This window comes from Mixophyes fleayi, chromosome 3, assembly GCF_038048845.1.
Source record: "Mixophyes fleayi isolate aMixFle1 chromosome 3, aMixFle1.hap1, whole genome shotgun sequence".
NCBI classification, from domain to species: domain Eukaryota; kingdom Metazoa; phylum Chordata; class Amphibia; order Anura; family Limnodynastidae; genus Mixophyes; species Mixophyes fleayi.
The window spans coordinates 108,070,056-108,086,168 of NC_134404.1; the positions used below are offsets into that span (position 1 = coordinate 108,070,056).

At 41.3% G+C, this 16,113-nt stretch overlaps 1 protein-coding gene across 1 annotated transcript; it reads right to left on the reverse strand.

Moving 5' to 3' along the window:
• Window positions 1-275: 275 nt before the first annotated feature.
• On the reverse strand, window positions 276-15,756 carry NCEH1 (neutral cholesterol ester hydrolase 1). The gene is made up of 5 exons (XM_075202140.1): window positions 15,471-15,756; window positions 8,046-8,274; window positions 6,439-6,508; window positions 4,875-5,046; window positions 276-2,219 (listed from the first exon to the last, which is right to left on the reverse strand). Exons 1-5 carry the CDS (start codon window positions 15,606-15,608, stop codon window positions 1,602-1,604), a joined length of 1,227 nt encoding a protein of 408 aa, XP_075058241.1. The 5' UTR covers window positions 15,609-15,756; the 3' UTR covers window positions 276-1,601.
• Window positions 15,757-16,113: the final 357 nt, after the last annotated feature.

Consider the following 16,113-nt stretch of genomic DNA (forward strand, 5'->3'; position numbering starts at 1 on the left):
ACTAGATTCACCTAGTTGTTGGTGGGGGAGCTTTCTAACTTGGCCAAGCTAGGACTAGGAATCTCTGTATTCATTTGACTTGTAGTACAGAGGTAGGTTGTACCTCAGGGATTTTTACCCACACAAACCTGACAACCTGTTAATAAAAAGCTGATGTAACGGTATGAGAATATATTGCCAACAAAACAATGGCCACTATTTTATAAAGCCTATGAGCAGTAACTGCTATAAAGTCAAGTATATGAAGAAAATTAGTAGCACATTTGCACCCCATAACAAAAAGTGGGGTGGAAGGGGGTAATAAATGTACATCCTTTTCAGAGACCCCGGCTCCAATATTCCGAGCATATGCAGGCGCATGTGATAGGAAACCCCGATTGGGCTTTCAGGAATGGAACGCCCAACCAGGACTTCACTGCGCACGCCCCAACCCCCGCACAAGCTCAGAAAACCTGTGCGGTGATACGGCATCCTCGCCCCTCTCCAACAGCTATAGCTCTACCCCTGAATATTAGTCTTAATTTAAATATAAATAAGCTAATGTTGAGATTTGTGTGATGACGTCTGCCCACTCTTCTACTTATACTGCAATGAACAAAGTACAAGAAATTCTACAGTTAGCCATTCTATGGGTAGAATGCCAAACAGAAAAGGTCAATTATTAACAACACAAGTCAATTTGAACGGATCTCTCTGGATTGGATCTTTAAGAGATGCTGCTCTATAACACAAACTAAGATTATATAAACCCATACACAACACACATATCTCCTTTAAAAACTACAAGGCATTTCTATTACCCCTTTTGTTATATTACAACTATTGTGACAAATAATATATAATTGCATTGATTTTCTTTTGCTGGAGGTAAAACATTCGCTCTCGGATTAAAACACATTGAATATCCTAATGTAAAATCTACATTGCGTGACAAGAAAATAGTACACAAGTTCCTGGACAATGGCCAGTAATGGAGGAGTTTCCTACTACAACAATGTAGGTCAAACAAGGTTAGTGCAAAGTAGTTGAGCAAAATAGATTACAGCAAGTATTTTCTCTACAGTCAAAGTCTGTCAAAAATTAGCTAAACCAGGAGCAGGTAATGTTCTGCAATCAGGTGATTTTATCCTGACCAGGACATGACAGGGATGGGGAGAACTGGATGCTTTAAGCTTCAATTACACGGAATAGATGGTTAAACAACATGTGCAATAACACATATAATTTTAAGATCACCACAATATTGCGTAGCCCTTCTATTGTGTAGCAGACCAGATTCCACGTGGTGAGTCCACATCTGCTATTGTGTCTTGTCACCCTTTGTAATAACAGGTTTGCTTAACTTTTATGATTACGGTCAAACCTGTAATGCCATTCTCATAGCCCATGTGACTGGCAAAAGGGTCATATAACACCAAGATTTGGTTTAGTATATCCAAGTGTACATATATATTATCGTAAATAAATATACAGAGGGACTTAAGCCTCTTCAGTGCTAAAGGAGGACAGACTTTAGGACCAAAAAACAAATCATAAAAAAATCTACCAGTTGTTGAAGTATCTTTCTTAGTAGACTCAACTAATTTGGATTTTTTTCTCCTTTAAAGGTTCTCAGTAAGCCATTTGACATAGCCATCTCTTGTCCGGGCACCAGCTGAAAAGTAAGTGGGCCAGGTAGCAAAAAGCATACAGCCATGGAAGCCATCTTCATAGTGGTCATGAGTGACATCCACTCCCGCTTCCTCCAGTCGTTTTACATACATAGTGCCATCATCTCTTAGAACATCATGCTCACAAGTTAAGATATAGGTTTTTGGAAGCTTTTGAAGGATATCCTTGTGTGCAATCAATGGAGATGCCCTGATGTCGAGTAATGCAGGTACCTCTCGGACAATACTGGGATTGCCAACTCTTTGTATTACAGGCTCGTAGTTCTTTTTGAAGGACAATGGTAATAACGAATTCCAATTCAAAAGTTTTCGGAGTGCAACGGTTTCACTTATGTCCAGAGATGTGTGGTTATTAACCAGCATTGCATGAGCAAAACTGTGGCTCCCATTTAAGTAGTCGAGCCAGAACTTTATCATGACAAATCGAGACAATATTGGCATGTCCATGTTTTGCTGGTAAGAAGGAGTGTTGAAATCGAATATCTGGAGTACAGGATAGACTAAAGATTGCAGTTTCACTTTGGTTGTTATACTCTTGTCTTGTGCAACCTGTATGAAACACAAACAACAAAGGAGAAGTAAGGTTATTTTATATGTCTATACATACACTCACAATATTATATACACACACATTATATATATATATATATATATATATATATATATATATATATACATATATATATATACATATACATATATACATATATATATATATATATATATATATATATATATACACACACATACATATATATATATATATATATATATATATATATATATATATATATATATATATATACACACACACCGTATTTCCCCAAGTATAAGACGCACCCATGTATAAGACGCACCTCAATTTTGGGGCCCAAAATTTAAATAAAGATGTATTACAATAAGTTACTGAAGCAGAAGGCTTGTCTGGTTGTGATTTTAGTGAGAGATCTCACATCAGGTCTAGAGGATCAGAATTTACAATAAAGTCCCACATTCAGTTACAGGAAGGCAGTGCTGATGCACAGCGCTGTACATACCATACTACATGCTGGGCTAAATTATCGGCAGTCAGCGGAGACTGGGAGGCACCTGAATGACCTGATGGTCTTTTTACCTGAAACTGGCAGATCTGTTCACAATAGGGGTCATCTGGGCTCAATTATCGGTGGCCAGCGGAGCTGCCGGTCACGTGACTGACAGCTCCGAGACATCAGAGACTGTGGGAGGCGCCTAAAGGTCCTGCAAGCGCAGATCTGTTCAGCGGGGACTCCTCTCTCATAACCTCACACCAGGGATCATCTTCTTCATTCAGGTAAGTAGCGCTGGCAGTGTATAAGACGCACCCTTTTTTTAGACCCAAAATTTGGGGGAAAAAGGTGCGTCTTATACATGGGGAAATACGGTATATATATATATATATATATACACACATACACACACATCTTTTGGCTTTTAAATACATGCATTTGACTTTTTATTACTAGTTTTTGAACCTAACTATTAGATTCCCCAATGCCTAAAAAACTGAACACAATGCATTTGAAACTGCAATGCTAGTAATTACAAGTAGAAACTGCACTGATTTTGGCGACACCTTAAGCAATGATTTCTAGTGTCTGACCCATTTAAATAAAGTGTGCAGTGTTTACAAGATGCTTTTGTTGATCCCAACTTCAAGCACAGGTGTGTATAAGGGGCTATGGGGTCATTGGCTCCAAATTCACAAAAGTGTTGTTTTTAGATGCAAGAAAAAACCAATCACAGCCAAATGGGATACATATATAAAATTGTATTTGTAAATAGATCTGTTTTTAAAAAACACACAATCCTCCCCCCCCCCCCCCACCACCAATTTTATCCCAGTCGCTACTAAATCTAAACAAATCAATATACATGTTTTGTCTAAGTCTTGGGCTGCTTACATTGCCAAGCCCCATAGATCTTAATTAGCTGTAATATCTGCAGTAACATTTAAAAGGTTTTATTTTTTTGTTCAATATATACTATTTTAATCTTGATGTAGCCTTCACAATAGCAGTGTAGTTTAAAAGCTAATTGATCGAATGAGCGAGTCTGTGTTGGCAAACTGTAAGTTTGTTACTTATTAAGTGTTGTACAGAGTAAGAGTGGATACAATAGATGTCCCTAATTAGAGAGTACATTGTAAATCCAATACAAAATAAAATAGTACATGTTAATTATTTTAAAGCCAGAGCCTCAACAAAATATTAGGTTTACAGCTATTATACATTCTTAACCTTAATATCAAGAGGTGTATTATACTAACAGAAATAACATGGTGCTGTGAGATCCAAGTTATACTTGATGTATTTATTATTGCTTGTATGTGTGTGTGTATATTAGGGAAGTTAGACTGTACGCTCCAGTGGGGCAGGGACTGATGTAAGTGAGTTCTCTGTACAGCGCTGCGGAATTAGTGCTGCTATATAAATATCTGATGATGATGATGATTATCACGTCAGTACCTCTGGGCATCTCTCTTCACTCAGAGGTATTCTTGGTGATGTCACGCTTTGTACAAGGACTGGATAGCCGATAAAGAACTGAAGAGATCTCTTTATACATTAAGTACTGAGGCATACCATGTTCAGTTAGTAATATAGGCATAAAAGGTAATTAAGGTTAATTTACAATCTCAACATTTGCAATCTAGGTCATTCGAATCCCCACCTGAATAATATTTCAGTGGTTCTAAAACCTGTCCCAAGGTGCCCTCAATAATTCACGTTACCCAAATTTCCCAAAACAAGAACAGGCGTATTAAAAAGTGACAAATACATTTTTTTTTCAAAAAAAATATATTCTACTTATTAATTTACCACAGGTTCTGGATGGAGATGTGAGCAACAGCATTGTGAAACAATGTAATTATCTAATGCCAAATAATTGCTGTAAATATTTTGTTAAACCATAACTAAAAACAGTTCTGCATGAGTAGATTTATTTTCTGTACATTTGGACTTACTAGTACACAGTACAGTAAATTAAATATTTATTGTTATCCACAAACGCCAACAGTGCCACATAGTGGACAATAATAGAATGTGTGTTGGAATGGAGCAATAAACTTTTGAACAAAGGACAACGTTTCACCTTTTTAAACGCTTTTCAACACGTGAACCTGGTTTGTGCAGACATGACTGAAACATGGAGACATCTATGACAAGCAAACATGTGTGTTACCTGCTGACACACAGCAGCAGCCAAGTTTCCTCCGGCACTGTCTCCAGATATGGCAATCCTGTGCGGGTCCACAGAATACCGGGCGAGAACCTCTGGTTGCATGAAGTATTTTGTGGCAACAAAAGCGTCATTTACTTGCTCTGGGAAATGAACATTTGGAACCAGCCTATACCTAAACACAAAACAAAATGTACATTAATGTAAATGGACTGCTATAGCACTCTGGTGTAGTATTATCAGCGTACTTACAGCCTGGTGGTGAAGCGAGTAGTGGCAGAACTACCATTAGTGCAGTAGGTGCTGTGCACCGGGGCCAATGGAGATAATGGGGCCCGCTGCACGGCAGATGCAGAGGGTTGGGGGCCCCGGTTCCCTCCTCCCAGCTTCCCTGCACCTCGGCCCACACCTTGCTAGCTCCGCCTCTGGAAGCGGGCAATGTTTATCTGCTCCGTATAGGAAATGCATTACCCGTAAAGCACACTTGAGACTTATACACTAAATTGTTAACACCATTTATAATTTTTTTCAACCCATTGATTCCTTAGGAAAATGTACTTATATTTTGCATTGAATCGTGTCACAAAACAACAGCATTTCAACATTGCGTAAGCGAGGGAAAGCGATGGCGATATCGTCACAAGTTACATTATGTATATTCAGTAATACAAATCTATGTAAGCCGTATTTCTTAGTCCTCACATACATTGACTACATTGTTTCACCCTGATATACAAGCGTTTGGAAGGAAGAAACACATTTTTATTTTGGGCTTAACTTTAAAACGATTGATGGAGATAGCTTTCATGTTTTGTTTGTTTTGTAACTGGTATAAATATTTGTTTTAGGGAAAACTAGTAAAGAAATCACATATCCATTTGTTAAGGGTCAGAATCAGTAGCGTACCTTTATCATTATTAGCATATTTTAGTTGTAAATCCTGCCTCCTACCAGGGGCGGATCTAGGAAAGGACTGTCCCCGGGGCGATTTAGGGGGGGCGATTTAGGCCCCGCCCCTTTCTAACAGTTTAGGCTGCCGACGGCTGCACAGTATGTGCAGGTCCGTCCAGCTATGACAGGCAGGGACAGTGTGCTGCCCGGCTGCTCTGATTGTGTTTTAAACACAATCAGAGCAGCCGGGCAGCACACTGTCCCTGCCTGTCACGGCTGGACGGACCTGCACATACTGTGCAGCCGTCGGCAGCAAGTGTCTGCTAGGGGGGGCGATCGGGGCGATCGCCCCCCCCCCCCCCTGCCTCCTACATAGAGCAGTTTTTTTTACTTTTTCTATAAACTGAGCACATTTCAATTGACTAATTTGTACTGATGTACAGTAGGAAGATGAACAAATGGAGGGCTTACAATAACATGACCTACTTATTAAGATCTAGAAAACAAACGTTATTATACACCCATCCAATAAGATTACATTTCAGCAAAGTTGAATAACTACATTCCAGCAGAGCAGGTGTAATGAAAGAGAAATCAAATATGATTCACATATGTTTTATAAATCAGGTCAGACTGCATTGCAGAAACAAATCAGGACCCGATTGTTCCAACTCACTCAATGGAAACAACAACCGCGTTCACATCTTCCGATATTCTTCGACACAGGCTGTCATAGGACCTCGTTCCTAAAATAAATATATGTAATATAATTAACACAGAGACATTGTCCCAGCATCTGATATAGACAAGTTAAAATGCAGAGCATTCTTGATCAGTAAAACAGGGTTGTAATTGTGGGGACTAGTGAGTATTAAAATGTTATGATTTGACTCATTGATCTGAAAGTGTATTTCCACCATGAAGATTTTACACATGTAATAAAGCAGTCCACTAAGGTAAAGAGATTTATAAAATGTATATCTACATAGTAAAGTCATAGAAAGCACAAAAGCTGACAGGTTATGGAAAAGAATATAGCGGAATAGTATCAGAAGCCTAGGCTACAACATACATCGCAACTGTCCTGACTTAGGTGGGACAGTGCCGATTTCAGGAGAAAGTCCCACATATCAGGACCTTTATTCTGATTCCAGGACAGCTGGGAGGTGGAAGGTGTCTCTTCAATTATCATAATTTATTAGTAAGGTTCTACAAAACCCCGCAGGGCTGGGAGAGTCAGGGTTACAAATCATACAAAATACAAATCACACAACAAAACAGAACAAGTACAAGACCCTGAGATTACAGTCAATGCCACATGTTCTAGCAGCAGGTATGCGCTGCATTGAAGGGGTGTTATAGGGGGGTGGCTGCCCCAAGGGATGTCATCATGCCCAGTGTAAATAAAGTTGGGAGGTACGCTACAGCACTGCCTGCGTGGCTCCTTTTTTAAATGTTAAAATGTATTAATTAAAATCTTTCTTATACTAAATATATATATTTAACTATATTCTTATTATTATCATTGATTTGTAAGGAACCACAGTGCTCTGCAGCGCCAGACAGTGGGGGAAACAGAGCATACATAAAGAAAGGGCATACAAAGTGTAAAGGTTAAAGAGGAACACAAAGCATTTAATTTGAAGCTGTGTAATTTACCTCCACTGTTGTCTAAGATTAGTTGTAGATACAATCAGTTTAGTTTTTCCGTCTCTAAACCACAGAAATAATTTTACGAAAAATTACAGCTACCAATATATTTAGATTGTGTGGTATATTTCTTTGGTTGTCAAAATAACTGGAGATCTAGTTGAGTTGCGTAGATGGCAATTGTCAGGACTAGAGACTGTTTTTTCCTTTTACCACTTTCAAAAACATCCATCTCCGAATGTTTACTTAGGAAATGATTTATTAGTTGCTTACTGTATTCTGCCAAATTTCTGAGAAATTATTGCTCCTTGTGTCTTTTTGTTTGGTAAATAATCTGTCTTCTCAGCAATGTATACTGTAGCAGTCAGCGATTTATAACTCACAAGACATGCACAATACAATATTAACAATAATGTCATATTTTCAAATGTTTCTATGGCAAAAAATATCTATTAAATCTATCATCTACTGGGAAAAGTAGACATGGCTAAAACAGTGTTATATAACAAACTAAACTGATGGATTGAACATACAAGTGAAAAACATTATTGGAGAACACACTACATTCTAACATTCTAAATTCTTTTAAAGTTTTCCTTTTACAAATATACTGTATCACATATAAACACATACTGGCACTTCCAAGGGCCCATCCTCCACCATGGATATAAATGATGCTGCGTTTCAATGTTCCATCCAACTCCTTCTCAGGTTCAAATATCCTGACCTCCACCCCATCAAATACTGTGTCCGTCACTTTTAGATTTAAAGTTGATATGGGATCCAACTTGTCAAAGTAGCTTGAAACAAAATTCAAGACATGCAAGTGGTGACCAAGGCCTACATAATGGGCCAGGTTGCTCTATGAAAAGAATAACAAAAAAACATAGATAAAGAGGTAAAAGCATAGGATACAACTTTTCAGGGAATGAGAGATGGTAGAATAAAGATGCATTTATCCACTAATAAATGTATTAAATAAGCATTTTGATGAAGATATGCAGTATATTTAGGCACACTGAACTGAAAATAACGTAATGAAAAAAGAAGCAGCTCACTAGGAGCTCGAAAGAGCAAACCTACATCACATTGTCCCAAATGGCTAACTATAGGTTGATGGGAAGATTACAAATATAAAAGATTGTATATATCATATTTGCCTACTTTCGCCAATTGTAGTCCGGGAGGCGCGACCAAAATGATGCGATTCACTGCAAATCGCGTCATTTAGGCTAAGCAGTTGCGGGATGCTGGAGACTTGACTGCTCTCCCGAGATTCCGTGAGACCGACCTGAATTTCGGGAGTCTCCCGGACATTCCGGGAGAGTTGGCAAGTATGGACTATATATCAAGAAAAGGAATTTACATATGCTGCATAAATAGAAATCCTTATGTAGGGTAAATGAATTTGTTTTTTAGGGCACTAAATGTATTTAGGTACAAAATGTGCAATAAAACATAATAACCAGACACTTGTTTTCATAATGTTTCTTGTAGACAGATAAAATGTTTCAGTGCAAATTATGCACTTAAAGGCAATGTTAGTAAATGAGACTTTGTGTTAAGCTATAGGCGTTTTAGTTCTGTAAACTGAATCTGGCCAGTGAATGTCCAGCCAGGATACATATGCATGCTCATTCAATTCAATCTTGTCAGCTAAACTACTAGGGATTAGCATGTTCAGCATTTATTAAATGCCACAATGTGCATGCATCACATGGGTCTTGTGGCACAAACCAAAATAAACTGACCTTGATCCTAATATCTTTTTATACATCAATAACCTTATGGCAATATCAGTATAAGGGCTATGTGCATTGGAATTGTCTGCCTTGAATGCATGATGGGCAAATGAATAGATGTGAAGAGTCTTGGGAACAGTCTTACAATGTAGAGGAAGGCTTACAGGTGGTAAACACGATTAAGATAAAAATCTAAAAGAATATAAACAATGTACATTGCTAGTGGACGGCCCTTTGCAGGTGCATTGTTGCTAGCTCACACCCTGAACATTACAACCCTTCTTGCATACTAGGTTTTTGCCATCACGGTCTTTATCAGCTCCCTGCCCTTAGTAAGGTAGACACTACGTCTACTGGCTGGACCACAGGCAAGCAGTCTAAGGCTGGGTACACACGACAGGTTTATCACACGGTTATCGTGCCAATCACACGATAAACAACTGTTAGGTCCGATATTGCATTAGTGTGTACACTCCCACAATAATGCTTTATCACACCATAGCACAGTGGTTCCCAAACTTTTGCAGTTCGCGGCACCCTTAGAGTCTCCAAATTTTTTCAAGGCACCCCTCCAAAATAATTACTGAGCAGTCCTGTTTTAGAAGTAGTTGGGTCAAAAAATTGTAATAAGTATTTAGGTCACGACAGAAATACTTATTTAGTTGTATGCAAAAATGCCCCTCTGCATCCAGGCACACTGCCCCCTCTGCAACCAGGCACACTGCCCCCTCTGCATCCAGGCACACTGCCCTCTCTCACGTTGCCATCTGCCCTGCTCCTCTGCCCCCCTCCTCTGCCCTCTGTCCCCCTCCTCTGCCCTCTGTCCCCCTCCTCTGCCATCCTCCTCTGCTCTCTGTCCCCCTCCTCTGCCCTCTGTCCCCCTCCTCTGCCATCTGCCCGCCTCCTCTGCCCTTTGCCCCCCTCCTCTGGCATCTGCCCTCCTCCTCTGCCCTCTGTCCCCCTCCTCTGCCCTCTGTCCCCCTCCTCTGCCCTCTGTCCCCCTCCTCTGCCCTCTGTCCCCCTCCTCTGCCATCCTCCTCTGCTCTCTGTCCCCCTCCTCTGCCATCTGCCCTCCTCCTCTGCCCTCTGTCCCCCTCCTCTGCCCTCTGTCCTCCTCCTCTGCCCTCTGTCCCCCTCCTCTGCCCTCTGCCCCCCTCCTCTGGCATCTGCCCTCCTCCTCTGCCCTCTGTCCCCCTCCTCTGCCCTCTGTCCCCCTCCTCTGCCCTCTGTCCCCCTCCTCTGCCATCTGTCCCCCTCCTCTGCCATCTGCCCTCCTCCTCTGCCCTCTGTCCCCCTCCTCTGCCCTCTGTCCCCCTCCTCTGCCCTCTGTCCCCCTCCTCTGCCATCCTCCTCTGCTCTCTGTCCCCCTCCTCTGCCCTCTGTCCCCCTCCTCTGCCATCTGCCCGCCTCCTCTGCCCTTTGCCCCCCTCCTCTGGCATCTGCCCTCCTCCTCTGCCCTCTGTCCCCCTCCTCTGCCCTCTGTCCCCCTCCTCTGCCCTCTGTCCCCCTCCTCTGCCATCTGTCCCCCTCCTCTGCCATCCTCCTCTGCTCTCTGTCCCCCTCCTCTGCCATCTGCCCTCCTCCTCTGCCCTCTGTCCCCCTCCTCTGCCCTCTGTCCTCCTCCTCTGCCCTCTGTCCCCCTCCTCTGCCCTCTGCCCCCCTCCTCTGGCATCTGCCCTCCTCCTCTGCCCTCTGTCCCCCTCCTCTGCCCTCTGTCCCCCTCCTCTGCCATCTGTCCCCCTCCTCTGCCATCTGTCCCCCTCCTCTGCCATCTGCCCTCCTCCTCTGCCCTCTGTCCCCCTCCTCTGCCCTCTGTCCCCCTCCTCTGCCCCCTCCTCTGCTCTCTGTCCCCCTCCTCTGCCCTCTGTCCCCCTCCTCTGCCCTCTGCCCCCCTCCTCTGCCCTCTGTCCCCCTCCTCTGCCCTGCCCTCCTCCTCTGCCCTCTGCCCTCTGCCCTCCTCCTCTGCCCTCTGTCCCCCTCCTCTGCCCTCTGTCCCCCTCCTCTGCCATCTGCCCGCCTCCTCTGCCATCTGTCCCCCTCCTCTGCCATCTGCCCTCTGTCCCCCTCCTCTGCCCTCTGTCCCCCTCCTCTGCCCTCTGTCCCCCTCCTCTGCCCTCTGCCCTCCTCCTCTGCCCTCCTCCTCCTCTGCCCTCCTCTGCCCTCTGTCCCCCTCCTCTGCCATCTGCCCTCCTCCTCTGCCCTCTGCCCCCCTCCTCTGCCCTCTGCCCCCCTCCTCTGCCCTCTGCCCCCCTCCACTGCCCTCTGTCCCCCTCCACTGCCCTCTGTCCCCCTCCTCTGCTCTCTGTCCCCCTCCTCTGCTCTCTGTCCCCCTCCTCTGCTCTCTGTCCCCCTCCTCTGCCCCACGCCAGGCGCCAGCTATAGAATATGATTTAAAATTCTTTGAATAGTACTGTGTAATATGGTTGCACTACAGAAATAAACAATAATAATAGTATAGTGACTCCATGAGTTCCGTGTAAATACATTTTCTTGTATGTACTTTTACGCTGCACCACTGCAAATATGATCAAATCTATGTGCATCTACTACAATTGCCCACTGCACAGCAAGGTTTTGTAACATGAATCAATCAATTGCTATATGACTACATTTTAGGCTGCTTTTTCCTATTATTTGTTATTTACTATTGGTTGTTTTATTTCCCATACTAACTGTTATCACTGGCATAAAACGTTTTCCAACCATGTCATCTCTGTACTATTTACCAACTTCAGCTCATGGTTTGGCAGGTCATTCTGCAGATGACCCCATACAACAGGGCTAAAGTCATGTGACAACTTTTTTCAGCTATTGGAGAATTCCTAGCATAAGGTATTTGACAACAGTGAGAGAAGTAGGGGAAAGGTCATATATACAGGCATCCAAGCGTTGCAAACAAGAGAAAGTCTGAGGCAATCATTAGCTCCTCTTACTGACATGTTAAGATGTAACTGAACTTAAGCTGAAAAATATAACATACAAAGGCTTATATTTACTAAACTGCAGGTTTGAAAAAGTGGAGATGTCGACTATAGCAACCAATCAGATTCTAGCTGTCATTTATTTAGCACATTCTACAAAATGACAGCTAGAATCTGATTGGTTGCTATAGACAACATCTCCAATTTTTCAAACCTGCAGTATAGTAAATATACCCCTACGGCTCCTATAAAAATTAGAAGGACTTCAAATATTCATGTTACACAACTTACTTAATTAGGTCATATATTCTGAAGGGTAAGCTAATAATGGAACTAATTGTATTGTGTATTACCATCATCATTTATTTATTATAACTACAATTGTTTAAGAATACACATACGTTAATTCTTATTTTGTAATGGGTATTGCAAAATATAGCACATTTCAAAACCACAGTAAGAGTTTCACAAGGAATTTCTGTGTTCAGAGACTAGTCTGTGCAGGGTTTACTTCAAGTCAGGCTAGTGGGTGAAAACTCAGCACCAGACACTTTTACAGGTCAATGACTCTATAGGCTTCAGTCTACAGATCATTGAAGGTGTCTCAGGTTTCATCATAATCATCTCAGGTTTCTTGAGCATTTCACAGGAAAGCAATTTTAAAGAGTTTGTACCATGTTTTGCCGAACAGTTTATGTAACAACCCCTCCCCCAAACAAAAAACAACAAAAGAGGTCACTAAACATATAGGAAATGATCTTGACCTTTTAGACCAAATTAGGCATCAGGCCCTTGTCTGTATCATCAGATAATAACAAGATGAGTTATTCCAGGGGTGTCTGTGTGTTTGGTTTCTATGGAATCTAGACTCTTGGTTACTAGGATAGCAGTTAAGAATATAATGGTACTAGGGAAAAATATAGATAAATGAACATTCAGGATATTTCTGAACCACTTCTTCATCTCATTATATATTATTTTATTGTAAGCAGACTGTCAAAGTCGTATAATTGGATGAACGAAAGTATATTGGTTAATATTGTTTTGCCGTGCGATTGCGATCCGTATGCCACGTAACACGTGGCGTGGTGCGATCGCACGGTAAAATACGCACGCACTCGCATTACAACATTTAGTTATTTATATAATTCATATTGGTTCCGTTACACTGTAATTTGTGAGCAGATAGTATTTGGTTTATTATTAGTCATATATATATATATATATATATATATATATATATATATATATATATATATATATAATGATTATATGTACACTTCAGTGATATTCAAGGTTCAGGTTATAGGAAAGGTATCATGCCTAGTATCATATTGAAACCCTAATCATCAGCAGCTGTCCGGTGCAGTCGGCGAAGAGATCGCATATTGCATACTTTAGTTATTGATATTAGGGAATAAACCTTTGTATGATGTTGGCTATGAAATGCTAATTGTAACTGGAGCATTGGCGGGAAGAAAGGAGCTCATCCCCTGGAGAGACGACCCCCACCTTTGGATTCCTTAGATTGAATCAGCCTATGACCTGTTTAGCCTGGACCCATCTGATGTCTGGACCTATAGAAGCAAGCCACGTCATTTGCATTGTTCTCTGTAACACTGACTGTGTATATATGATCATAGCTGTGCACCCAGATCTCAGACTTCACTGATCACAGTATTCAAAGGTGAATCACTGTCCAGGGGTGCCCGTGGTTAGCGCAGCGAGCGCATGCGATAGCAGTGGTATGTATGTATCTTTTGGTATTGGCTGTACTGTACTGTATCATAATATAATAATGTATTGAATTGTTGACTATTTACATCTGCTAAAATAAATCACTTTGTGCGTTAGAAACACAATACAATCGCCTATGCAATGCTTATTTGAAAACGATAGAATTACTTTAATAAGACATATTATTCATATACTCCAAAAACATATTGGTAGGTTAGTTGGCTACTATCATCATCATCAGCTTTTTTTATAGCGCCACTAATTCCGCAGCGCTGTACAGAGAACTCACTCATATCAGTCCCTGCCCCATTGGAGCTTACAGTCTAAATTCACCAACATACACACACACCCAGATAGACAGAGAGAGATAGACTAGGGTCAATTTGTTAGCAGCCAATTAACATATTAGTATGTTTTTGGAGTGTGAGAGGAAACCGGAGCACCCGGAGGAAACCCACGCAAACACAGGGAGAACATACAAACTCCACACAGATAAGACCATGGTCGGGAATTGAACTCATTACTCCAGTGCTGTAAGGCAGAAGTGCTGCCCTACGGCTACTACAAAATTAACATTAGTCTGTGTGTTAGGGAATGTAGACTGTAAGCTCCAATGAGGCAGGAACTGATGTGAGTGACAAATATTCTCTGTGCAGCGCTGTGGAAATGGAGGCACTATATAAATTTGTGATGATGATGATAATATATGCTATTTCACAATAAATGTCCCTTAATTTAAGATGTGTAATCCTGTGAAAAATACAAAACTTTGCAATATTGAAAACACAGTTTATGATACGTATACTGAATATAACATAAAATGGGATTATTAAAATGAATGTGTAGAATACTCTGGACTGGTTTTATGGATAATGCCATTGCCATTAATTAAAAGCACACTAACTGCAAACAGTGTTAGAATTAGAATGAAATATTAACGGGTGAAGTATGATAAGTACACTGATCCTTGTAATATTATTATCTTTTATTTAAAAAACACTGACCACTGAGGGGATTATGACAATTACATAGAGTATAATGAAACAGAAAATAAATATTGCCCTGATCTAATAAGCTTACAATCTAAGAATAATATAACAAGTAATATAGGAAATACAATAACTAAACAAGGTTTATTTAGGGAGGCTCTGGGTGCTGCTATAGACCGAATTTACTAAAATATTCTGAAATTTACAATCAGGTTTAATAGGTAGCTAGCTGTCAAACGGACCTTTTATTTTAGAAAGTGATCACTATAAATAAGTGCTGTCTAACGTGGCACAAAGAGAGCATATTTCGTGTACATTGCAAATTGAAACCATTGAACTGGGTGTGCACTGTTATGACATATGTAGACGCAGAACATGACGTTTCCAGTGTCACACACAAAGATCTTTGTGTATGCCTATTGTTACAAAGCACACTTCCCTGCCACACATATACATCCGAAACCAATAAACTGTTTCAGTGCATGGCGTGGGTTATGTGGATCACCGTGATCTACAAACGCCAAGCGTGGAATGTGACCGATTTTCACTGGCTTTATTCTTAAATAGAAGTAGATTATCAGCTGAGGCTCCTATGAAATGCCGGTTATACCTGTTATATGACGGATACCATTTAAACAAGGTGATCATAAGCAAATTAAATATACTTACTATATCCTGTGCACATCTGAAGGTGGCATCTAGCAGCATGAGTTTCCATGGCTCTGACAAGGTGTGGGGGAGCGGAGAATACACATAATAAGATATGACCGCTGTCAGTGCAGTGAGCAGGACGGTCGATGTTCTCATGTTGATGGCCGACTTACACCACAGCTCTGAATATACAGCCCAAGTTTGTGTTGATACAATTAAAAAGCCTCGGCCCGCGTTACCCAATCAGACACAGGCAGAAATAGGAAGTCAGACAGGCTTGTGTCTTGCCCTTGCAAAGCATGTAATGTAGCTTTGCAGGGGACATACAGAACAGTGCCGCCTAGTGCCTAACTATACGCATTTACTCACACATCAGTAGTAACCTAGAATTTACTATTTAAAATGCACTGTTCTCCCTCCTCTAGGTCTATGTAGGAAATAGATCTGGTGGGTGGACAGGAAGCATACCAATGAAACAAAGGTGATTTGCAGAACACTTAGATCACGTTATACATTACAACAAAGCAGATGTTCCTTCAGCACTACATGCATGCATTGGAGCAGAGGCAGATGATATTTGAAACCATATGACAGATGGGCAATTAATCCTTGTTTGTCAGTTACAGCGAGATTACCCTTTTTTTTGCCTGAATCAGCTATC

Coding starts and splice junctions, on each gene's coding strand:
- NCEH1 (XM_075202140.1), bottom strand. CDS start 15,608: ATGAGAACATCGACCGTCCTGCTCACTGCACTGACAGCGGTCATATCT. Junction 8,275..15,470: donor TCAGATGTGCACAGGATATA/GTAAGTATATTT, acceptor TTCTTTTCATAG/AGCAACCTGGCCCATTATGT. Junction 5,047..6,438: donor GCGGTTGTTGTTTCCATTGA/GTGAGTTGGAAC, acceptor TTTTGTGTTTAG/GTATAGGCTGGTTCCAAATG.